General features: G+C 41.6%; 1 protein-coding gene across 2 annotated transcripts in view; it reads left to right on the forward strand.

Annotated features, from left to right (window-relative positions):
* The window catches only part of P3H1 (prolyl 3-hydroxylase 1), a 165,871-nt gene that overhangs the window by 54,996 nt on the left and 83,598 nt on the right, over positions 1-27,277 (forward strand). The window contains exons 3-6 of one of the 2 annotated variants that reach the window (XM_085604201.1): positions 12,170-12,359; positions 12,955-13,086; positions 22,780-22,916; positions 25,748-25,837. In XM_085604201.1, the coding sequence (XP_085460327.1) occupies positions 12,170-12,359; positions 12,955-13,086; positions 22,780-22,916; positions 25,748-25,837 (549 nt within the window). Of the gene's footprint in view, positions 1-12,169; positions 12,360-12,954; positions 13,087-22,776; positions 22,917-25,747; positions 25,838-27,277 lie in introns of both variants that reach the window. The other variant, XM_085604192.1, reaches the window with a different exon arrangement.

Below are 27,277 nucleotides of genomic sequence, written 5' to 3' on the forward strand. Positions count from 1 at the left end.
AGATGAATCAAGGAGAGAGATCGGCCGATAATTTTTTGCATCAGATCTATCCCCTTTCTTGAATATGGGGATGATTATAGATTCGCCCCATGTGGAGGAAGCGCCTTCCGAGACAGCGGCATTAAAAACTCTATTTAATATGGGGCCCCAGAGAGCTGGTGTGGCTTTATAGACATCTATTGGGACACCATCCGGACCCAGGACTTTCCCACCCTTACTGCTATTGATTCCTTGTTCCACCTCTATTAATGTAATATTAAGAGGTAGAATAGGCCAGGGGCTTGAATCCCCGGGGTCCCTTGTGGTTACATTTCCTGGGTTGAAAATACTAGAAAAATGCGCAACCCATGCCTCACAGCTGACATGATGTCAGTTCGGGGACCTCCTCACTTTAAAAAAAAAGGTGAGTTAACTGTCTCCCAGAATAACTGGCTATTAGAAGTATCCACTGCCATTGTTAGTTTATCCCAGGCTTCCTCTTGGAGCTCTCTCCTTCTTAGTTTTAGATGTAATTTATAGGCCAATCTTAAGTTCTTAACAAGCACCAAATCCCTACTCCTGCTAGAGAGTGCTTGTTTCAGCTGATTCAGAGAGTGGGTACAGGCATGGTTAAACCATCCTCTATTCTGTTTAGATTTCTTGTTAGAAGTTGTGGTCATAATACAATTAATAGTTCCATTAATTTTACAAAAGTTCGTTAAAATCAGAGACGGTCCAATATTAACATGCAGATTTGCACAGATCTCGGTATAACATTGAGTGACAATATTTTTTATTACCTTATCCGGGTTGACCCCTTTCCATTTTATTCTAGTACCATTTGGTCAACATGGGGCTATATTACCAATCATGGTTTGTATTGCTGGGCATCTATTGCCCCATACGGCTAATATCATAGTGATACAATTGTGATCACTTAATAATAAATCTTCTATCCGCGGAATGGTACAAAGTGAAACCATATTTGCAGAGACCAAAACATGATCTATAATGGAATTAGCATTTCTGCCTGTAAAAGTTGGGATCAAATTTCCAGAGAAAAACTTTATAACAAAAATAGCTCTACTGTACGCTAGATATGGGAAAATCAAAAGATGTCTTAATACTGCCCTCACACACTTGGTAGTGTCATGCTTCATCATTGGGCCGCATCATACATCCAGGTGCAGACCAACACTCTGGATGGAGCGCAATTTTTTAGTAGGAAGATGAAGAATAGTGGTGAGGGTAGAGTGTAATAAAGAAAGGCAAAACGAAACACAAAAGTGTAACTCAAATCAAAAAGGAAAACAAATCTTCTCCTGGAAGAAGGGACCAAGAGAGGTGCAGATATAATTGTAAAACTGCCTAGGGGTTAACCCGCAATTTTTTATTTTTTGTCAACCTCTGGCAGGATTAAAACCAACGATATGGGGTATTCAGGGAAGGTAACGACCCTTCTATCGCCACTGCAAATACCAACATGATCTGCCAGCTTTTTTTGCGCCAAACCAGGTCGCTCTGGCATTCGTCAGGGTGTTGGTCCCTATTTTCTGGTCTGTACCCCTATTCGGGTATTCATTACCTTATTACTCTGTATGTTTGGGCTTTGCCCCAACGTCACTCTTTCTGGAGATTTCCAAGAGGATTCACAATTAAGAGTTTACGAATATTATTCTAAACCCGGGACTTGTCGACAGAGGACGTGTGAGGGGATATTGGAGACAGTGTCTCTTTGGAGTAAGTGTGACGACAAGAGCACCATCCCCCGAAGTCCCGGGTTTAGAATAATATTTGTAAACTCTTAATTGTGAATCCTCTTGGAAATCTCCAGAAAAGAGTGACGTTGGGGCAAAGCCCAAACATACAGAGTAATAAGGTAATGAATACCCGAATAGGGGTACAGACCAGAAAATAGGGACCAACACCCTGACGAATGCCAGAGCGACCTGGTTTGGCGCAAAAAAAGCTGGCAGAAACATGTTGGTATTTGCAGTGGGGATAGAAGGGTTGTTACCTTCCCTGAATACCCCATATCGTTGGTTTTAATCCTGCCAGAGGTTGACAAAAAATAAAAAATTGCGGGTTAACCCCTAGGCAGTTTTACAATTATATCTGCACCTCTCTTGGTCCCTTCTTCCAGGAGAAGATTTGTTTTCCTTTTTGATTTGAGTTACACTTTTGTGTTTCGTTTTGCCTTTCTTTATTACACTCTACCCTCACCACTATTCTTCATCTTCCTACTAAAAAATTGCGCTCCATCCAGAGTGTTGGTCTGCACCTGGATGTATGATGCGGCCCAATGATGAAGCATGAGACTACCAAGTGTGTGAGGGCAGTATTAAGACATCTTTTGATTTTCCCATATCTAGCGTACAGTAGAGCTATTTTTGTTATAAAGTTTTTCTCTGTTGTGTGAGACATAAATATTGGTAAGGGAGTCAGAGAAGACTCAACCCCTTGTCTCTTCTATTTTGTGATATTTATCAAATTTCCAGAACCATCTCTTGCACACTGTAATATATCCAGATCAAATTTGGCCAAAAATATATTTAAAATTTCTCCATAGGAGTTATGTGGGAAGTGCACACAATCGTCTCCTTTGTCATTCCTAAACCCACAAACCTTAGTCACAGATAAAGGACATATTTGCGTGTTAAAATCACCCATCCAGATTATATCAAATTTAACACCTTTTTCATTACCCAGTTTATCAATAGCGTTCTCCAATTCTATAACTACCTTGTGTCGTGTACAATCAAACAGATTATTATAGAAATTGATTAATAATACATCCTGTCCATTTTTTTGGTATAGCCATAGTACCTGTGAGTGACATCCAACATTAAAAAACTTTTTAACTTCTATAGGCAGGTTATTGGACATAAGGATTAACAACCCCCCCTTCGCTCTACCGGCTGTGGAACTCAGAGCGGGTAAATTTAAAAGAAACAAACCCATCAAAATTGACATATTCTAGACACCATGTTTCCTGGAGACATATAATATCATGTTTACTAAGGAAGTCCATCCAACCCAACATCTCTCTTTTCTTAGTCAATCCAGCTATTTTCCATGTGGCTATACTCAGTCCACAAACTATAGGACTCTTTATTGTTTCAACTACCTGGGTCATTGGGTGCTGCATAGCCTCGGTCACGTTAGTCGTACAGATCACAACAGGGGAAGAGGGAACTTCTTCCATGGGTTCGCTTGTATTAACATCAAAAGACTCACCCTGCTCTTTACTCAGAATCCTACCTTCCAGAATACTTTTATCCCCCTGTAGATTTAACTCCTGTCTGAAAGGTGCTTGTTCTACTAGTCCCTCTGCACTATGTAGACTAGTGCTCATAAAGCCCGCCATTCCTTTAGCGTGGCGGGCAGGGCTGTGTCAATCGATCTCCTCAAGATTCATGAGTGGTTGAAATCTGTTATGGGTTGGGAGGGCAAAATGTGACAAAGGGGGCAAAATCCAATTAGCTCTACGAGGTGCCAAATCTATAGCCATAGATGTATCTTGTTTTAAGTGGCTATAAAAGAATCCTAATGGGAGAAGTAAAATGCTACCTTCATTGTCGGTCTGAACAGGAGCTCTTTCCAGTGTGATCCTAGCATGATATGGGTTTTTAAAGTTAACGATAACACAGTCACCCTTCTTAGTTTTTCTTAGGGGACCGATCCAGTTAACTCTTCTTGTCGTAAGGATCTGATCCGCAAAGTTAACAGGATAGCCACAGTTGTGATTTAACCAATCCACCACTTTGTTTTTGAGGGATGCATGTGTTTCTATTATACTTGGGCTGAGAGGTGAGATATTCACCAATAAAGCCACATACGGGCAACAATCCGGGGGTAGATTAATAGAACTGACCCTTTTTCTCATCTCTGAGTCTTTTTCTATCTGTTTTTTTGATACCTGTATAGTCCCCATATTCCTAGTACCTTGGATACCTGCCTCACAGGGAGAGCTATTCCCCCGAGTTTCCTTCCTTTGTCCTGGGGGATCTGTGTTAACTACTGTGTGTATTACGCTGGAATTAGGGCTGGTCTGTTCTCCAGCCCTTCTGCTCCTAGGACTATCTGAAACAACCCCTGTAACAGGTTTTGCTCCTGTACCTTGTGATCCTTCCTGCTGCCCAATTAAATCCCTCTTGGCCATATTTTCAAATTTGTTAAGTGCCCCATTTAGTCTAACTACCACTCCATTGAGTAGATCTATTTTATCATGCAGTTGTTTAAGATGAGATTCTAAAGTTTGAGATATAGCAGCTATGATCTTATTCACCTGTAAATCACACATAGTTGCCAAACTAGATGTATGCGCCACTATAGGGTTAGGGGCTAATGCCTTAGTGCATTTGTTAACTGTCCCCTGTTTTTCCTGAATTTTCCTACAGCTCCTTTTCCTTTTAGGGAGAGGTGATCCATTAGCTGGTGGTAGACTATGGACTTCCCTAGGGTCTAGTGAATCTGGGGCAGGGTCTGGACATAAGGGATTAGGATGGGGAGCAATATATGGGTCATTGGTAGTGTTGAGCTCTACATTAGCCTCCACTTGTAAATCGGCCACGCTAGTAGAGCCGGATGCTTTACCTAATCCTAATGAGAGGCGTCGTTCCGCCTTGTCTATCTCGACACTAATGGCGCTAACCGCCTTGACAAGATAGCAATCAATAGTAGAGCCTGGAATCTCAGCTATATTGTTAGTGCCTTTTGGTAATTTGCGTTTCGACATATTATTGATTCTGTGTTTAAACAAATACCCCTATATACGAAAAAATAAAATATGAGCGAAGAGAATACAATCAATACCTGAAAACGTATCTGATCTCTTAAACAACTATTAAAACCCAGTAAAATATAAAAAGCTTATTGGTCAACTAAATTTCAGGGATAACAAATACTAATGTTAAAATACAGAAGTACCACTAGACATGTCTAAATGGACTAAAACATCTTTAACAATCAAAACGTACTACTTAACCACAGATTCCTTGTCAGACTGTGAATATAACACCAAGGGGGTTGGCCCAGCCCAGCCTCGCACAGATTCGGACGGACTCAGACGGGCCCGCCCTTGTCCCGGGGGGACAAGGGACCAAACAGAACAAACAGAGCTTTATGCGCCTCCAGGCGCTGGCAGATGACGGGCGCGGCAATCGGGGGTGATGGAATTTGAAGTCACTCACTCATCCCTACCCTCCTGACATTCCCTCATTTGTTGTGCTGACTTTCTGTCTCACTAGTGATGTGAACAGGTAAGAAGCAAACTTTATAAGTTAATTTTGGGCTTTTCTGTTTAGAAAGTGTGGAGGGAAGTTTTATAGATTGTTTCAAATCTCCTGAAAGACTCATAATAGCTTATGAGACTTTGGGATGTATTTTGGATATGTAGTGATTTATATGATCAGTTAGCTTAAGCTGCACGATCAGTTAGCTTAAGCTGCAAGCAGTTCATAACTTTGCCATCTTGGCAGTTCGCTATGTTGTCTTTTGGGGATACTTTGTATCCAAAGTCTTGTACACTTTTTTTAAATTGTGAGTGTTGTATGTCAGGGGTACTTTGCATTTAAAGTCTTATGCAATAATGTTTTTTTTAATCTTCAGTTATTTAATGTTTATTTTTCTCAATAAACTGTATGTAGCTTTTTGAGGTTTTGTAAAGAACAGGTGGTGCACCATGAGCCTAGAACTATCAACATCACAGTTTGCAGTTAACCAAGTTCTCTATTTTTGGCTTGAGTGAAGTAGTATTAATCCATTTACACCTCCTACTGGGACTGGCAGTGAAGTGATTTCACCTTGATCCCTGGTCTCCATAGAAAACGGGACTTGGGAAAATGACTACCACCCGGGGATGATTATGCAGCAGCAAGAGCAATTTGGAAGGTGCAAGGCAATGGAGCTGCAGTATACACAGTCTGAAAAGGGTACACAGAAGTGCTCCACTTTGGAAGATCATACCTTCGACTCTGGATCCCTCACCATAGGTGAGGCACAATAGCGGAGTCTATCCAGCATTGACGGAGGGAATAGTGGAACAGTCCCAAAGGTGGGGGAGAATGACACAGCCTAGGTAGCTCCATGTGTTTGTGGCTCCTCCTTTAGTGTGAAGACATCTATGCTCTACCCATACTACTGAAGACCATGGACCAATAATGAAGCCACACCAGCACCTGCCCACCTCGAAACTCCCCACTCTCAACTAAGCGTATGAGATGAATCGTTAAAAAGTGGATTCTGTCACACACGTGTAACCTTCTTCCATGCCCTGCACCTTCTGGCTGCCCCTTGAACACTGCTGAGATCTGAGTAGTTACCACCACCCTGCATTAAACCTCTAAAATGTACAAACCTCTACACACAGCAGTAGTGATGGGGATTATTCTACTGAGCTTGTGGTCTTGCACTTCGAGACACCGCATTGTTAGGCTAAGGAATACTGTGATGGAATGTTAAGCTGCACCACTTCATATCTAGAGTGAGTGAATCTTGCTGTCCTCTGGCCTAATCTGGAATCCATGCTGTCCGCACTCATTGTAATTTGCCTGCCCCCAGGCAGTATAGAGGCATTATGAATGAGTGGAGAGACTTGATTTCACAATTATGGTGCGGTTTGTTCTCACCGGAAGATATACCTATGGGTCATGTACTCAGCTTTCTTAGGTTGTCACTCACAGTATTTAGCATAAATTGGGAGGTTAGTACTGTGTTTGAGTGACTGGTTCAAAAAATATTAGATTCATTTGTTAATGTCTTCAGAAATTATTGGTAAATTAATTGAATTAGATGGTGTTAAGTAGGGTTACTGTGACAATGTATTTACGCGGGATCGGATTTTTGCTGGGTCATGGTAGGCTTGAGGATATTATTGTCTAGAGCTGTTATTATAGGACTATGGATAGACCAGTGACATGTATTGCTTATTTCTTGGTCTTTACAACTAAGGTTTGTGGAGAGTACGGCGCGAGTGTACCTGGTTTAGATGTCAGTGTGCGTTGCGGGTTTGCCCGTGACAGGTTGCCAGGTGGGTGTGAGTCTTCGTTTGTATTTGATGTGAGTGGGGAGGTCTTGTACGTCAGTGAAAACTGGTGGATAAGGCAGGGTTCTGTTTGCAGGAGAAGTTTATAATTTTCTTTTTTCTCCTGTTCTGGCCTTTTAGGGAGGAAAATTGTAATGCAAAAATTATACATTAGCCTGAATCGTGATTTTGTCACATATCTAAATACTGATAATAGTGTCCCAGCTGTGTGAAGAAATAGTGGTCATTTTAAGTGTACTGCTGGACCGATCTACATTTTTTTTTCCTTTTAGGAGCTTGGTGTTAAATTTAAGAGTAGAATTATTAGGGTTATATACAATTTGTTGGTGAGTGTGGGTGATGTATATCACAAGGGTAATTAAGATAGACACATGGTAAGTGAGATAGAAGGTAGGTAAGAAGGGCAATAAAAAGAAGTGACATCGATAGAAATATATCTTGCAGTCATGAGTTGCTAGACTTACAGTGATAGATACAGGAGTCATATTTCAGTTACTCGATGATAAATCCCGTTAACACCCTAATCTTTTAGTTTCATTTTTCGTTAATTATATGAGATGCGAACATCATGTTTCTTAAATGCATATTTTGGAATTTCCTGTTTAACATTCAAAAATCTTAATCACCAAAATGCCTTCTCAACTAAAAATATTCCATTCTAATATCTGAGGTGCTTACTTGTATTAAATCTCTTTATTTATTTTTTAGGTAGGATTTATTAGTTTGGGATGGCTGCTAGCTTTTTTCATTAGTAAGTCTTGTTCCTTAAAAAAACATGCAGATTAAGGTAAGCTTAAATAGCATGAGGTACTAACAAAAATGTGCACCTGTATTTTTAGGCCGAAAGCCCTTTCTAGCATATTGAACAGTGCTTTTCTACCTCCATCCTGAGCCTTCTGGCTATCCCAGTGTTCTCCTACACAGTGGGGTTGTATGATTTTACAACGCATTCCGTTGCAACGCATGCCTTTACCACGCATGCGTTACAACGAGAATGCCATTAGTACGCATAACTTTTACCTCGAAAATGCCTTTACCACGCATGCTTTTACAACGTTTTTCGTTGTTAAACCATGCATGTTAATTGCATTTTCTTGCTAAAGGTTATCTCCGATCCCTTCCCCTTCTCCATATTCCGCTCCGATTCCCACCCACAAACCCTTTTTTAAAATACCCCTCCCTTTAACCCTAATATTTTATCCCTTCCATACACAACCCCCTCATCCGTTTTTATAATAAAAAAAAAAATACTAATATCCCCCTTACCTCTCCAAGTTCTTCCGATGTCATGTCCCACGTCTGTAAAGAGGAACCGGAAGTGTCTTTCCGGTTCCTCTAACGACGCAGATTGCCTCCACATCGCGACTTCAACTGGTGAGTTTTCTTTTGCGGGGGGAGTAGAACCCCGCCCAACCCCCCTTTTTTTTTCTCCCTTTTACAAGCCCCCTTACCTTTACCACACATGCCTTTACTACCTATCTCATAGTAAAGGTATGCGTGGTAAAGGCTATCGTGGTAACCACGCATGCGTTGTAATGCATGCGTGGTTACTGTTATATGTGGAAACGGCCGCGTTGTAGTGGCCGTTTCCCCACAGTGGAGTTGAATCAAGAGCGCATGATGCGCTGCTCCACACCCTTCCTGTTTTTTTCCCCTTGTAGAGTTGTGTACTCCTGTCGCACGGGAGACGTGGTGCTCATTCAAGTGTAAATCCACCCATAGTATAGATTGGCACTACTTGGCCCCACCTAGCTATGGGGAGATTGACAGATGGTGTTAGCTCGTTGTGCATTACAAATGTACAGACCTTTTTCCTCCTGACTGAGTGGTCATTCTAAGCCTCCAAGTAACCAGTTTCTCTTCCCTTAACTTTGAATGCTGTTTGGTTTGTGTGTGTGCTCTGTATTTTACAGTAAACATATGGCTGGTCTCATTCTAGTTGTCATATTGCCTGTGACACAAACCGTTTGTCACATTGAGGCCCTTTCTGTGATATCCTTTGTGATACCCTGGTTCCGTTTTTGGAATCGGGGTATCACATAAGAAACAAACAAAACGGTTTTGTGTGTCTTTTTTGCATGCAGAGGTCTGCGCCATGTTTGCAGGGCCTGCTATTATTTAAGAAAAACACATTTTGACGTAAAAGCAAGCAAATCACACAGGCCTTGTCTTTTCACAAAATTGTATTCTTCACATGTAAGAACATTTCCTTGTGAGTGAAGACGGCACAGTGCTCAGAGGTGCAAGTGTCGTGCAAATAAAAACAAAGTGATCCTCACAATTTAAGTCCAATCGGGGTTAAAATGTATTCCATATATTACAAGTTCAGAAATTCCTTGCGAGTTATAGGCTTTGTAATGGACAATCGCTGAGTTTTGTCGACGTTTTGATCCTTTTCTATAACTTGTAGGGTCTCATCAGGATGTGAAATGCGCCCTGTACCTTGTGAACATAACAAAATAAAGAAATGCCTGTCAAACAACGTATACATAACCTAAATTAGGTAGTATAGGTTGACCACCCACTTTGACCTCCCTCAAGCTCTGTATTTGATACCAATCAGACAGGAGGTATCCTCTGTTACTGGTGTCCTCAAAGTCGGATTTGCCACTATAGAATGTATGTAAAAATCGGAAATTGAAGGTCACAGCCCTTCCCAAATGACCATCGAATTCACATTGAGCAAATCTGTCAAGTCAGTGTGTGCTGTCATTGCCCGCTGGAAGTGGTATGCAGGGCAGGAGCTTACAATATGTGTAGAATAATGGGCCCCAGGCAAGATACATAGTGACAGTGTTGTGTACTCTTGTCACTACACAAAGGGAAACACCCTTGCAATCGTAACAATTTCACGCTTAAAACAGGAAAGTGTTTATCCTCCCAGAAATCGAATAATTGCTACACACATATAGCTTAAATACCACCACCCCCCACCTTGATGTGAAATTAGAAGAGCCAATTAAACATCATAATGTATAACTAAAGAGATCTGCCGCGCTAGTACAACTAAGTAGCAATCCACATAAATCCCACTTAGTTGTGGGATCAGCAGAGGCGCGCGCCAAGAATAATTCCGTTTGCGGTCCATCCAGATTGAATTCTGTCTTGCAGTAGAATCATCTATGCACTTATTCTCTGCTCATGCTGTTTGAGCTAACATCTACTAGAACTTTACCCAGGAGTGCAATTTGCCATGTTGGGATGAGCCCAACCATAATCCTCTTGGTAAAATGTGATTTGTTTCTCTTTCCTTTGGGTACTCAATGGTTTGTGTGCGTGCTGTGTATTCTACGGTACAAATAATTGTTCTCCTTCTAGAGGTCGCAGCAGACATGACACAAAACGTATGTCCCAATAAGACGAGGCATTCTGGCATTTACACCCTCCCCTATTTGTTTTCCCTATCCTGGTCCTGCGTGCTCCTTCTGAGACTATTTCTTTCCTGGATCATTAGGTCTCTCCTGACCCAGCGCATGCGCTGGTCTGGCGAGACATTTTGTGAGGGCTCCAAAAAGTGCTACTAGGCCAGCCTAGAGCTACAGTGCATGTGCGCGGGCACGCGCGACACGCTTGACCGTGGCCGCTTTGATGTTTGATCGCGATCACTTTCGCGGCCGCACGTCCGCTTGGCATAGCCAATAGGTCTCGCTTTTGGGACCTTATAAGTATTTAGTTATGCAACTGTTGCATGGCTAAACACTTATAAGGTCCCAAAGTTGAGACCTATTGGCTATGCCAATGCTTGTGTTTGTTTTATTTGTGTTACTCAGGAATGGATGTTGCACAGTAATATACACTCTCTCCAGTCCACTGTCTTTGCACAATATTAATAAATGCTTGATTTTGCACCAATGCTTCGATTTGATTTTACTTCCTTAAGTCTCTTTTTCTCATTTGTTTATTGTAGTGAAAATAACACCCGTGTGCTCAATTTTCAGAAGAAAAACATTAATTTCTCTTTCCTCACAATAATATAGGACCATTTCGTCATGGGTTGCAAATCGCTCCCAAGCCATTTAAGCGTTTCTTTGTAAGTTACTTCTGACTAAGTGGCTTCTTCTGCCCCTATTCTCCCCACAACATCTGCATGACTTGTCGATGATAAATGTTTAGGTTTTGCCTACAGGGAGCATTTAGCATCCTATGAGCCTTGAAGTGCCTCCCTTTTAATCCTGGGTGGCTTCAGTAGTATACTCCTGGTTGTTATCTGAGGTGCGCACTCAGCAACCTCAACTAACAACCCAAAACCTCACAAAGCCTGTGTCTCACAGTCTAGTTATGACATCAATAAGGATGTGATTTAATGACCGTACAGTAATAACCCGTGGGAGCCTGCCATCCCTGGATTATGAACGCCCTCAGTACTTTCCTTATTACAGTGGACCTGGGACGTCTCCAGCCGACATCACACCCAGGCTGTGGAGAGTGCCAGCTGCCACGTAAACAATCACAGATTTGCTGTTCTCACATGCTGAAAAAAGAGACGTCAACTATAGACACTACTTGCCAAGATGCTCAATGCACAAAAACCCCTAGGACACTTATTTCCCAGACCGATGCCGGTAGACAACATCTGCATTATGAGCCTGCTCTCTTGTTCTGCCATCTTGTACCTTGTGTGTCTTGCAGTCCACCATTTGGAGATTTGAGCCTTTGTTCCATAGGTATGCAGTGTTTGAGTGAAGGAACCACCGCCCCTTTGAACCCTCCACTCCACACTTCGTTGAGAAGAACTTTTTAAAATTTCATGACCGGTTGTATTTTCTATGGACCAGGCCCAGAAGACGTACCTTGTAGTTCACCTTGCATGCAATTCTACTGGGAGTGCTGTCCATTGATTAGCCTCAGTTGTGCTGGGTCGAGGCACATTCATTTTATATCTCAATAATTACTCTCTAGTGAACTTTCTGGTATCCACTGACTGACCAATGACTTGGTGGAAAGGCCTGACCATAGTCAAGGACTGTTTAGTTACTCAACAAATAAGGTACTCTCAAATTAAGGCCAGTTTGGTATCAGTGTATCTTTGCTGTACTTATAATTAAATCAACAAAAAGAACCTGTACATTTTTCACCCTCCTGGATTCACAGACTGTGCATTTTTAGTGTCCCGGAATAACTGTACTTGATTGCTTCTCTTTGCAGGAAGAGTTCCGGACTGCGGTGAGGTTCTACACAGAGGAGGAACCTTCACCAGCTCTTGAACATTTTGAATTGGCCCTGGAGGAGTATTTCAAAGCGGACACAGAATGTCGGAATCTTTGCGAGGGGCCGTACGACTATGAAGGGTACAACTATCTGGAATACAACGCTGACCTCTTCCAGAGTATCACAGGTATGGTTAGAAGGTGATTGGCCGCAGCTGATGAGTTGCGAAACCCGTGCTTAAGTAGACGTGGGACACCAAGAGTGGGTTCACAGCAAGAACGAGCATTGTTCCATTTATGCCTTTAGTGATCAGTGGTGGCCGAATACAAATTGGGCAGAAAAGTACCACTTGTCTGTTTTCTTCTGATATGGTACAGCTCTCACCTCACACAGCATTAAAGGAACTTGCCTGAAATGTGTCTTAACTGCAAGTTGAGCCTCTGCATTTTTACTGCAGCAGTATTGCACTTCGCCAAAGGCATCTCATCCAATAGCAATTGGGTTCAGAGAAGAGAGCAATTGGGTTTAGAGAAGAGACCAGTTGGTTTCAGAGAAGAGAAGAGAGCAATTGGGTTCAGAGAGGAGACCAATTGGGTTTAGAGAAGAGACAAATTGTTTTTTTTTTTTTATAGAAGAGACCAATTGGGTTCAGAGAAGAGACCATGCCTGCTTCCTTGAGTTACACATTTGACGTGGATCTTCCATATGTGAAGTAGAGATTAGGCTATGGAATAATTTACGGTGTTTGCTTACTACTTCTTACATTTACAACTTTTTTCCAGATCATTATGTGCAGGTGTTGAACTGCATGCAGAATTGCGTTTTGGAATTAGCCATGCAGCCCGGAAGGAATAAAGCAATTGAAGACTTCCTTCCGTCACAATTTAACTACCTGCAGTTTGCCTATTACAACAGTAAGTATTTATGGATCATCCTCAAGCTCTCCTTCTGTTCTCATTGTACAACTGAGTGATACTTTTAGTGATGTGTAAGCTAATCAAAAATGTTTGTTGAGACATTTATTCAGCCTCCATGGCAGTGGCACATTTCCTTTCAGTCTGCAAAAATGGTCAAAACGTTACTACATACTCCCAGAAAGTTCTTTTTTTGGCAAGGCTCTTCTGGCATCCACCACAGAATTTTGGGCCAGATGTAAAAATAATTTTCAGTTCGCAAATGGCCAGATTCACAGAATCGGTCTGTTTGCAACCGGAAAAATAGTTTTTTTAATGTGCAAAACGGGCTATAGTAAATTGTTATTGAATTACATTTTGCATTTACGATTCAGTATTTGGAAGGGGAGTGTTTAGGGCGTCCCTTCCAAATACCGAATCGGTATGTTATGTATTACTGTTTTGCGACCAAATTCTTGTTGCAAAATAGTTTAAAACTGGTGGTAACCCATTCGCAAAGGGGAAGGTGTCCAGTGGGGGCCCCTTCCCCTATGAGAATGTAAATAAAAACATTTTTCTAAGAGCAGGCAGAGGTCTCATGGACCACTGCCTACTCTTAAAAAATAAAACTGCAAAGTTTCATTTTTTTTTCTTTTCATATACATCCCGTTTTCCTTTACGGACAACAGGCTGGATTAAAAATAAAAAGATAGCTATATAAAAAAGGAATCACAGACATGGTGGTCTGCTGACTAAAGCTGGCCGCCATCCCTGTGATGGTTGCTATTCCTAATGAGTACATGAGGTAAGTCTATCTGCGACCCACTAGGAATCGCTAATGAAACTCAAACGAGAATACCGATTTCCTAATTGTGTTTCTGCGAGAATCACAATTTGGAAACCGGTATTCCTAATGTTAGTACATCTAGCCCTTTGTCCTTCCTACCTTTGTATTCTGTAGAAAACGTTCTCTTCTCTCCACGTCCCTGAATTCAGTTGCTTCTTGTCGGTTTATTGATTCACAGATTTCTTTAGATTGTTACAATTTGTAATTTTCAGTCATTGTCCTTCATTTTCTTTTTAATGTAAACGTGTGTCTGCTTCAGGCATGTGTTTCTCGGTTCACAGGTTTCTTTCACTAAGCTTTAGCAAAGCCAGTAGTTCTCGCCTTGTGCACCTATTCGCTATACCAATGCTTTTTGCTCATGTGGTACAGCATTGTCTGTAAACAAAATGTTAATTGGCAAAAAAAGGTGCGATCACGTGGCTGCTGTTTCTGGTCGCTTCATTCTGTAGATGTATGGATTCCTTTATGACATGCATGCACATGTGTCCACACGCATTCATGCACCTAAAGAACGACATAGATGCAACTGTTTTTTAGGTCTCGCCTGACCCAGCGCATGCGCTGGTCTGGCGAGACTTATTGAGAGGGCTCCAAAAAGTGCTACCAGGCCAGCCTAGAGCTACAGTGCATGTGCGCGGGCGCGCGCGCCACTTTTACCGCAATTACTTTCACTTTCGCGGCCGCGCTGTTTGATTGCGATCACTTTTACTTTCGCGGCCACAAGGCCGCTTGGCATAGCCAATACGTCTCGCTTTTGGGACCTTATAAGTGTTTAGTTATGCAACTGTTGCATGGCTAAACACTTATAAGGTCCCAAAGGCGAGACCTATTGGCTATGCCAATGCTTGTTTTTATAGTGGCTGATCTAAGATGGCAGGTGCCACTTACATCGGGAAATTAAAAAATGTATTTGTAAGTGTGCAGCAGCGCTTTTCTTGTAGCAGAACACCACGTAGTTAGTGGCAGCTTGACGGGCTCTCCCCAAAATTGTAGGTTAAAAAAAAATATCAGTGTCCAGGAGGGGTGGGCTGGGGTGGTGTGGGGAGGGATGGGGGAGCAATGGAGAAGCGTGTAGGTGATAGAAACTTGGAGTGGGTGTGGAACAAAATAAAGCTGGGTGTTGCGAGACAGGATAAAGAAGAGGTAAAGTAGCAAACCAAATGAGGGAGGGAGAGAGCAGAACATGAGGGAGAGAGCAAGCAAGAGTGTGGGGGTGGGGGTGGGTATTTGGGGGGAAACCCTGCACTAGCGAGAGAACTAGAAAACCCATGCACTCTAATGGTGCTCTTAACGAAAAAGAAAAAGCAGTTCCATAAAAGTGAGCAGGTGAAGGATACAAGGCAACCATACAAAAAGATGGTAGAGAAGCCATGCTCAAGTGTAGGGACAAACACAAGAAGAGCAAGGAAGGTAATCAAATAAGAAGCAAGTAAATGAGAGTGTTAATGAAGCCAACCAATGGATGCAGTTGGCAGACAGTAAGCCCACATTGTTTTCTTGGTATAGCGGCCACAAAATGTCTCGTAGGCGAGACCTAAAAATGAGGATGTTCTGGCAGTTGCAAGGTGGTCAGAGTTGCCATTCAAGTCAAAAACGTTTCTCTTGCATTGCTATTTCCTGTTGTTGCCATCAACTGTCTCACATTTTATTTGATTGATAAGAATTTGGTAACAAAGGTAGGTCATTGTGAGGTGCAAGAATGATTCCTTCATCCAAATTATGCATGTAATAATAGAGTCTGGGATTTCCTTCCAAAATATTTGGACTGTGCCACAAAGAACTTTTGATGATGTTCACATATTGTGTTTCTGCTTAGGTAGACATCAAATTATCTATATTCCCACGAATTATGCGTCTCCAGCTGAAGCTTTCCGTTTTTCAAAATTTGATGATGAGTGTTACATTTCCTTTTCTAACATGTATCAGCTAAGTTGTTCCAAGTTCCGATATAGGGCATTTTTTTTATAGCAGGTAGAAAATTATACTCAAAATTTTCATAACATTCTGAATAAAAGAGTCAAACTATATAAATGTTTTCAGTATAACTGTACATCTCTGTTGGAGTAACGACTAACTCTACCTGATCAGAACCGTTGGTGGAACAAATTATGATTCAAGGGTTTCCTGCTTTAAGTACAAACACATTGCTACTTGCTCCTCTGCCCCATTGTCTCCAGGTACCATCCAACCTATGTTGCCATAAATATTAAGTTGTCTGGCCCTAAAATTATGAAGTGTATATATATATATATAAATTTAAATATCATGTTATTGCTGATAGTATGACTTAAAAATGATATGCCAATTTTTATGTCTACTCTCTTCTAGGGATTATTTGGTTAATTATGCTTGAATAGTGGGGTTTTCCACTAAAATACACATCTGTCAACTGTTTGTAAGCTTTGGATTATGACTAAATATATGATGGGTGTTTGCTAAATGCTGCTATATATTTATGTATATATTTATTCTGAAACTTAGGCACTTTAATGCTTGCACTTTTTGCAAATGTTCTACATATTAGAAAGTTAGTGATATATCAGATGATTCAGGGAGTATAATCGAACTATGCCAATGTATTGATGTCCATACATGTTAATCGATATGGCTCTTCTAGCACTATGCTATTATTACAATTTAAGTCATAAGAATTAGAACAATTATTTGTTATTTTCTTGTGTGTCATGGCTCTTTAAGCACTATGCATTTAGGATGTATTTTTTGAGCCAGATATCACAAATGTACTTTGTGTGTAAACAAATACCGTTGGGTTCAAATATTTGAAACAAGATTATTTGCATGCTTATACTCCTCTCTGAAACTAATTTACATATTGTTGCATCATGCGCTCACTATAAATCACTATATATATGCACTGATATGTCCAGCGCGTCATGTGATCAAGACTGCCGTTCGGCAGTCGAAACGCGTCAGGCTGGGCACTCGCTTGTATTTTATATGCACCTGCAAATCTGCAATAAAGACTATCTACCTCCACGTCGTGGTCTGTACCTGCTTTGATTGTGAAAGGATCGCTCACAGGATTGTGGTTAATAAATATATATATATATATATATATATATATATATATATATATATATATTCACTGAAAAAACCATAGGTTTCACACAAGTTATAGTTAGCTGTACATTTCACTCGTAAAAAAACAATGAAATTCCACGTTATAGTTAGTGCAGGCAACTATAACTCACGCGACCGCAATCCTCTGCTGATGCTAATACTGTATTTAGACACTTATTTGCCCATGTCTTCTTCCATTAAATTTTAGCTATACATATATTACAAATATTTTTTTTTCATAAAGACACATATGTCATTAGCAGAGGATTGCGGTCGCGTGAGTTATAGTTGCCTGCACTAACTATAACGTGGAATTTCATTGGTTTTTTACGAGTGAAATGTACAGCTAACTATAACTTGTGTGAAACTTATGGTTTTTTCAGTGAATTTGCAAGGTTTTTTAAATGCTAATTCCTAACTATAACGTGTGTGAAACCTATGGTTTTTTCAGTGAATTTGTACGGTTTTTTAAATGCTAAGTTACTTCACGCCGTTCGTGCCGTGCGCGCCCACTTCACGCAGTTCGTTCCGTGCGCGCACAGTGAGCACGCGTTGCGCTTCGCGCACCGCCCGCCCACTTAACGCAGTTAGTGACGCACGGTGGGCACGCGGTGCACGTTAGGCTGGATGGGCCATGTACGCACGATGCCCTTCGCGCACCGTCCGCACACGGAGGACATATTATGCGCTTCGTTCTGAAAGGTTTTCTATTAAATGTTCACTGAGTTGTGATATGACATGCACAAAAGGTGCCCTGCGGCCACCTTTTTGCACATGGGGGGGGGAAATTATGGATTTTGTTTTTTTTTTTAAATTAATTTTTTACCGTACGCGTACGGTAAGCGTATTCGGCGTTTTAAAAAAAAAATATATATATATTTTTTGGCCTTGGATGGCCTTCTGGCACACCATAACCAAGGCTAGGTGGTTAGGAGCTGTCTAGCCTGCCCCCTTTTTATGATATACAACTTTGTTTTTCCTCCACCCCTCTGAGTGCGAGAGAGAAAATGGCGGCCGACACTTCCTGGTTTCGACCGATTCGAATGTTTACTAAGATCTAACAGCCAATCATAATCGCGCTCGCGCACGGCACCGTACGCGTACGGTAAGCTTACGGTGCGCGCTCGGAGCACGCTTACAGATATATATATTGATTTAAATGCTATTTTCTCAGGAACTACTGAACAGATTTACACCAGACCTACAAAAGGCACTTCCTTGACCTGAGGACTACCTCTCTGCCAAATTACAAGTAATTCTGTACAGCCGTTCGGGCTGTAGCTGTGTCTAAAGGTCCTATGGAAAAATGCATGGGGAAAATGCGTTTTGGGACCCCCCTTTTTTCTCAGCCCCCGCTTGATGAATCCCCCCGAGACTTTCAGGGTAGGAGCGGAGCGTAGCGCCCCATTAGTTTTGAAAATTTCGCGAGGATTCGTCGACCGGCGCCAAAGTTATTCCAAATAGAATGTTGCGGATTTCCTATGGAAACAGGGTCCTAACTATAACTATCTACTGTCGACCGCCAGTAGATAATATATATATATATCTATATATATATATATATATATATATCCAATATCGCACGTCAAAAGCACACTCAGAGTCACGGGTATTCCAAAATGGCAGTAGAATAATTTCTGCGTCTCTTTGTCCTCAACGTGGACACCTTAACTACTGCCCTGTTCCCACTCACACATCCTCTAGAGAGTCAAGTAAAGGCACTACAATACAGTGCTGCCTTTTGTTTCTAGACTAGTCTGCCTTCTGCCCTACTTTCTACACATTTTTCTTAAATATTCCAAGCAATATGCCATACAATTTGCAGCTCCTCATAGCAGGGTGTGGACTGATAGGTTCCAGTATGACATTTTTTTTTTGTGTTCTCTTTTGATTGATTATCCAGTAATTTGAGGTATTGTCCCTCGAAGTATAACATCTGGCGGGTCCTTCTGTGAATTATTGATGCACATTCCCCACTGTAGGGATGCCTAAACAATCACATAATGTCAACTTACTGTAACCCTAAGAACCAGAGTAATTATATATCATCAGATGACTGTGGTTAACTTTTGATAGCATCAACCGACAAGGAATGAGGCTTTGAGAACACACAATAGTTTAAACAAAAATAAAAAATGAATGAGGGCCTTGTCTTGTCTTTTCCAGACATTATCCATTATCTAGTCAATAGTCACTTCAGCTTCATTTTTTTGGACATTGAATTTTTAGAGCTAAACCTTGCATTTAGCGCATAGATACCAATCCAAAAACAATTTTTCCAGTAACGTCCTTTTGCACGAAGGTCACAGTTAAACCTTTCTAAAAGTTGTCCTTCTTTAAAAGTGTCATTTAATTCAACTTGGGCATCAAGGAGTGTTTAATGACATGATTATTTTGATACATTCAAGTAACCATTTTAGTAGACCCATTCAAAAGTTAGCCAGACTGAAAGGTCTGCCGGTAACTCTGTTAGCCAATGGGGCTACTAACGGATTTTATAAAATATTTACTTGCCCAAGTGATGCAAAGCTTTAAAAATCTACTAGCCCCCCCCCTCTTAAAAAAAACGTGTCTCTTTAGTGCCATATAATGAGGTGACAAATTATGGCAGTTTTCACATTGTCAGTGCTTTCATAGTAGCCTCTGTTATTATGCTCACATTATTTCAGAGTTTAGCAGAAGAAGGTGGAGAACTGTTGTATCAGGGTTGGAAAACCCACTAACCTGCATTTACATATAGAAATATAAATCTTACGTTAGTGGCACACAATACTATTACAGATTAGTACTGTAAACTTGCAGCCAAAGGGCCTGGAACTACTTGTACAACGGACAAATTAAACATAAAAACTTTTTGCCTTTGACCTTAAACATTGTATTCTGGATGCCGGGCGATAGGAATTACCCCCCTGTCTGTGTATGTATTGCCTTTAACCTCTGAAAATCTGCTGCAATGGTATCTGATTTTCAACCATTAATGTAGGTGAGATAATGGCTCAGGAAGAAGGCTTTTAATCCTTCTCAACAAAGCCTTTACCATGAAGGGAAATTCTTAACCTCACAATGCGCCTCAGTTTCCTACAGCAAACAAATCAGGCAAAGGCCTCCACCAAAAGAATGGTCCAATTACTCCTACTCCTCCTCCTCCTCCTCCTCCTCCTCCTCTTCTTCCTTTCCCTTCCCAGACACCACTAAAATGTATTAAAATTGCAGCATTTGATCAGATCATTGTTTAATTGGATTGTAGTTGATGCCAGGATTAAATCAACCCTTCAGCAATGTGCACGAGAATTCAAATATGTCTTAAAGGCATTTGATTACCTAAATACCGCCACAAAGTTGCTTTACTCTGTAATTTTGAATGAGCTGTTTGACCACCATGAAAACCTGCATTTACGTAGGTCTAGCAATTGCGTAGCCTACCGGAGGATTAACAGTAATTTAAAGTAACAAAACGCTACAAATGATTTATCCCCCTCGAAAAGTTCATACAATAGATCTTGAAGCATTGTCTACATAGTGCCACTAGACTGCAGAAAGAATCTAATTTTTATTTCCATTAGTTAGCCTCTCAGTTTCCCTTTTCTCCATCTGGGTCCTCCCTTATCACCCACAATTGAAGATTTGTAAGAGAAATGGCTGCTTCTCACGGAAACCCAGACTTTAATTGGGTAATTTATTAGCACCAGACTTGTCCTTCCCTGAGTGGATGTAAATTCCAAAGATGGCATTGCCCTTATTCAGGACACAGAGTTTGCACTGGTGATCACACCATCTTTATGGAATAATATGTATTTTCTAAATATTTATAATTCCTAAATCGTTTACTAGTATCTTCTCTTATCATTATTCACGTTAATTAAGGGCGAGTAGACCTCTGATTTTCATGTTTGGTGTGTTAGTTTTGGCTATACCAAATCAAGTGCTTGCTCTATTTATGAATCATTGCATACTGAAACATTTTCTAGCTATTGTGAAGGCAGGTTTCAGTTCTGTTAAGGAAACATGCCTTCTGGTCCTAAAGAAAGCCCCAGACCCTCTCTGGGCACCAAGGGGGCTGAAACATGCCTACCTAAGTGGATGTAAGACTCATAATAGTGTCTGACACGTCCAGTATTCCCTTTTGAACCCTCGCCTTACCGTCCTGCTAATAAAGTGGAATATACATAGGGGAAGATAGCAGGATTTCTAAACCTCATCTGGATCCTTTACCTCCTTCACCTTACAAGTATGCATGACGCACCCAAGGGTCCGCCCACCGTTATAGGATTGTTTGGTGATCGCGGGATGACCGATGATGAAACATGGCACCCAGGGGGGTGTGTGTTAGGTAACTCTGTATATTTTTATTTAAATCCCCAAGGTCCTCTAATTAGACAGCAGGGGCACAAAAGTATACTTAAGAAAAGGGGTACCATCCCATAGCGAGGATACCGAAATGTTCCATTCAACCTCATATGAGACGTATTTGCTTGACGTGATGTTGATAAAAACGCCCTTCATCACTGGCACCAAACGTTTTTATGGCATTTGTATTACAGCTGGCATATCCATTTGCCTCTTTATGTTTTATCTTTTTTCAAGATTGGTTAATTCCTAAGGCATCCAAGAAAGGTCTTTGGGGTGTATATCTTGTAATGGAACCGTTTCAATAGCCTCTGATCTTGATGAAGACCACACTGTCCACTTGATGTCACAAAGTGCCTGATTTAGAGTTTGGCGGAAAAGGTACTCCATCGCAAAACATCATAGAGTACCCTGCCTGCCAAACCCTCTATCTGCCCGCCTCCTGTAGCGTCAACGGACCGTAGATATTCTGTCAGCTCCATCAAAAGATTACTTCCTTTGACAGCCTGACAGACTAGGGGCCGTCTGAGGAAGGATATTACACCTATTTAGGGTGGACGGTGTAACACCTTTTTTCTCTGTCCATTACCACCAGGAAAAACCAGGGGTTGAGGGACAGGAAAATTACAATAATGTATCTCATACCTGGGAGAAATTCCCAGATTATGAGGTTCATTCGATTTTTGTTTTTCCCACTTTGGAAATTTGTTTTTGAGAAATAAAAAATGTCAATAGTTTGGGGTACGGTCATCAAAACCGATGGCAGTTCTACACCAAACCTTTAGCACATTGAAAGGAAATGCCATGATAGCAGTTGCTTTCAATGTACAGTGGTGACCACTGGGCTGGTGGTCATCTCCAAATTCAGCGCGTTGTGGGTTCTCCGGGTGGGTGTGGTAATGTTCACTGCCATACCGACGGACACTACTCTTTCCACCAAACTTTGTCATGCCGAAAGTCTATTCATTTCCATATACATCGATCAGTGATCTCACGAAACATTAATCCTGTTGCCATGTTTACTTTACCACTTGAATTCTTGTTTACGATTGCTATGAGCCTTCAGTTTATTTCTACCTTTGGTTTCTCCGGCTGGCTTATTTATATGCTGTCTACATGTGCCTACCCTTAGGACAGTCTTTCCCTTCAACTCCTAATACATGTGATTTTTCTTTTTCTTTTTCTGTTAGACTGCTTTCTGTTTGTTGCAATAAACATCTATTAATTTTGCACGAGTTTCACAACTGTTCACAGAATGGGACTGATGGTTCTGGTCCACCAACAGACTCTGTACCAGTCTAAAAATGATACATTGGCTGTTCTTGCAAAATGTATAATATTTTAGTGGCAAGTAAACCAATGCATTCTTCCATTATTTCCTGGCAGAATTATGCTTTTTTTCTTTTTACTAAATTTTAAATTTTTATTTTTTGCAGCAGAGAATTATACGAAGGCTATTGAGTGTGCCAAAACCTTTCTGCTATTTTTTCCCAATGATGAAGTAATGAATCAGAATTTAGCTTACTATGCTGCAGTTTTAGGGGAGGAGCATGCCAAGCTCATCGGCCCCAGAGAGGTGAGTTTCTTTGTTTTAATCATTCTAAAGTATTTTGGTCTTGCCCTTCATCAGGAATTAAAAGTGAAGCATTAATCTAATTGCAACTGAATTCTTGACATTTATATTTTTTACATTATTAATTTTGTACTCTTGTATAGCACAATATACTCCTTTAGAATTTTCTTTCTGGGTTGCCATGATTGTAATCCAGATGCACCATTGGCACTTCATTGGATGAACTCTTTACGACACATGTTATGTTATGTTATAGGGATTTATTCAGCGCAAGCAGTTACCCGGAGGTGTCCAGGTGCTATGGTCCAAAAAGGAGAGATTGAGATGTGATGGGTTATGCAAACAGCCATGTTTTGAGGTTCTTCCTAAACTGAAGAAGATCTGGGATTGTACTAATGAAAAGAGCAAGTGCATTCAATTCCTTGGCTGTAGATATGATAAAACTATGGCCTCCCCAGTTAGTTTTCCTGAATCTATTTATTATAGGTTTTTGATACTTGGAAGAGCGTAGGCATCTAATCGGAACATACCATTTAAAGGAGTGCTTAAGGAATTCAGCGCTAACTCCATGCAAGGCTTTGTGGGCAAGGCACAGAGCCTTAAACTTAACTTGTTGTCTTACGGGCAGCCAATGCAAGTGTTTGATGGCTGAAGCTGCTGCATGACATTTCGGAGTCCCTGTGATCATTCTGGCAGTAGCATTTTGCAGAACCTGCAGCTTGTTTAGATGTTGCTGCTGTACATTAAGGTATAAGGCATTGCAATAATCTATCTGAGAAAGAATAAGCGCTGTGGTCACAATTTTTTTAACCGACACTGGGATGTAGGGGAGAATCTTTTTTATCATTCTGAGGACTTAAAAAGTGGATGAGGTGATCGGATTAACCTGAGATCCAAAGGTGAATCTGGTATTTATAATAACACCAAGATTTCTGGCTTTGCATACTGGAGTTGGGAGACAACCAAGCTCTGCAGGCCAGCAATGAGATGACCACAGGGAAGGGAGTATTTACAAACTTAATGACCTCCGTTTTGGTTGAGTTCAACCTCAGACAATTCAGCTTCATCCAGTTGCCTATGGCTGACCTGCAGTCACATAAATTGGAGGCCTCCTGGCTGTTAGGGGAGGGACAGTGCCACCATGATTTGGGTGTCATCTGCGTAGGATGTAAGGTCAAGTCCAAAGGATCTAATAAGGGATACCAGCGGTTTAACGTAAATATTAAAGGTGGTTGGACTAAGAACAGAACCCTGTGGAACACCGCATGGCAGGAGGAACGATTTGGATATTAAAGGGTCCAAAGCAACCTCCTGTGTTCCGTCTGATAGAAAGGATTCCAACAGCTTGATGGCTGCCCCCCCAATTCCGACAGCCTGAAGAAGCACTAAAAGAACCAATGTATCACTCTTTACCCAAAATGTTTGCCCCATGTCTTCCCGTTTTAGTATTGTTGCCACACTCTTCCTAATGAAGCAACATGGAAGACATTCCAAACCCTCGTCTCTATGCCACTGAACTCTATGCCACTCTACTCTCACCTCTGCAATCTACCCTGCACCACTTCCCGCTACTCTGATACAATCTGCTCTATGCCACTCTACTCACTCTGAGCACTCCTCTCTTCGGCATTCCACTCTATGCCACTGCAGTTTTCTCTTGTACCAATCCACTTTACTCTGCATCACTTTACGCTATTTCACTCTACGTTACTGCACTCTACGCCACTCTACTCCAATCTACTCTGCACCACTGCACTTAATGCCACTTGACTCTAGGCCACTCTACTCCACTGTAAGACACTCCACTCTGTGACACTCCACAATAGTCCACTTTGACGTTCATTTCCATTAAACTACTCTACTCTATGACCCTCTACTCCATTCTGTAACCACTCCAATCTAGAACACTCTACTCCACTCTACAACACTGCTCCACGCTAGACGCTCTACTCCAGTACTTCCACGCCACTCTACTCCACTCTGCGCCACTCTGCTGCTATGCCAGTTCACTCTACTCCATTCCATTCTTCTCCGCTCTATGCTATTCCATCCTACTGCAATTCAGCTCGTGGATACCCTCACTGGTGAGGAGCATCACTCTACGAATCCACCTCACATTACATTACACTACACTACTCCACTCTGTTGCTCCACTCTACAACAGTCTACTCTGCTCTGTGCCCTCTACTCTACAACACTCTACGCAACACCATTTACGCAAGTCCACTCTGCTGTACACCACTCTATGACACTATGGCACTCCACTCTACTTCAGTCTGACAATCTGCACCACGACGTTCTACTCCACTGTATGCCCTTCCACTCTACAACACTGTACTCCCTCCACAACACTCCACAATACTCTACGCCACTCCATAATACTCCACTTGGCTCAACGCTGCTCAACACCACTCCATGCCACTGCACGACTCTCTATGCCAGTCCATAACATTCCACGCCACTCCACTTTACGCCACTAACTTTTAGCCATGCTGAACAACATGGTTAGAACTCATTGTCAAAGCCAATAGCTCTTGCATAGACAAGACCTATTGGCTTTGCCAATGCTTGTTTGCTTTATTTTCTGTTGAATAGCGGTACTTGGACGGTTCTGGCCTGTCGAGATGAAAGCAATGGCCCTAATATATTTGAACCACTGGATTTCTCACAATTTGGCTGAGTGGCCGGTTTGGCACAATTAGAGACCTGATGACCGCGTAATGGCATTTTCCCAACAACACAGCCATAGCTGTTCCTGCCATCAGAAATGAGAGGTGCTGCTTTTAAGTAGTTCTTACTCGAATTTTACAGTAATAATCTCTTTTTTCCTTTAGAACGTGAAGAAATACATTCAGCGCAGTCTGTTGGAAAAGGAGTTGCTCTTCTTTGCTTATGATGTGTTCGGAATTCCCTTTGTTGATCCGGTAAGTACAATTTATCTGAGTTTTGTCCTGTATGCTTGCGACGTTTGTTTTAACACATGAAATGAGTATAGTGTATGGATGAATCTGTGAATGTAAGGCCTGCCTCAGAGGATTGCCGTAAGCATAGACACGTGTCTGATGAATGTAGGGCAGCCCGGTTGATAGTATGTTTGGCATTGTGCATCAGTCAGTCGTGGCAAGTGTAATCTTGAAACAATAGGGTACAAATTGCTACCCGTGATATTCCATCTGCCTGGAAAGACTTCTGTGTATCTCGGCACAGACGCAACACTGGGAAATTCTCCAAGAAAGAAATTATAAGGGGCAGAATACATCCGCCATTTTCACTTAATACTTACAATGGCCTATTTGAATCTTTAAATGCCCAAATGTTTTTAGCTCTGAATATACTCACTGAGGAGTGGAGGCCACCCTGCTCGCATTCTTTACGAATATCCTCCCAGATGCCAGCGCGCGGTAACCAGACCCATCTAGCAAGCTAGGTTGTGTAAACTGCGATTCGTGGACTCGCCTAACGCCCCCATGTCCTCCAGTATCCACATCTGCTCAGTCTCAGAACTGGAAGGCAACCAAACTGAGGGATATGGCTGAATTAAGCAACACGATTAGTTTATAGCTTACTTTGATGTCCTGCTGGATCTTCCATTAGGCCTTGCAGATGGTAGCTCCTTGCCCTCTATACCTACGCGTATTGTGTTCAGCCTATGGCATCTTAGTTCCCTGCTCCAGGAAGTATTTTGTGATCTGATTTGAAGGCTGTGGAACTCACTGGTACTGTCCATCAGCAAACAATCTGCCTTTTGGAAAGGCCTGAAGTCCTGACTGACTTTGCTGTGGTCCGACCTCGTTGGTTAATACCACACGTTGGCCATCACTAGGTCATCAAGACATGTGGGTGACACAAAACAACTTATAACTATTATTATTGTAATACTCGCCATTTATGCCCACTTTGGCAATCAAATGTAGTAGTGCTCCTGGCCAATGTTTTATATTCAGAACTGACAGGTGGGGCAGCTCAGGTGACCGGTGAGAGCAGAGTGGTACATACAGCAGGCCCACGCTATGCATGCCTTCACTTGTCATCTGCTAAGGTGATAGTTCAATGCCACTACAAAGCTGCGTCCATTTTTAAGAATGGATAGTGGGGAAGGAGGTAGATATGGAATAAGATTTCCAGAGATTGTAGAATATTGCACCCTAATTCATTAACAAGTATTGCATGTGCTTGGGTGAACTAGTCTTGGTAACACTACAGACCCCTCAGATGATCTGATGCATGTGTTAAGGGATTGAAAAGAGTTTTTTTTTTTTGCTTAAGACTTTGTTGATTACAATTGTTATTGTCTTTTGTTGTATGCATGCAGAACTTTCCAGAGTTTAAGTCAAAGGCGATTAAATGCTGTAGATCGTTTGTCT

Source organism: Triturus cristatus, chromosome 1_2, assembly GCF_964204655.1.
Source record: "Triturus cristatus chromosome 1_2, aTriCri1.1, whole genome shotgun sequence".
Lineage (NCBI taxonomy): Eukaryota > Metazoa > Chordata > Amphibia > Caudata > Salamandridae > Triturus > Triturus cristatus.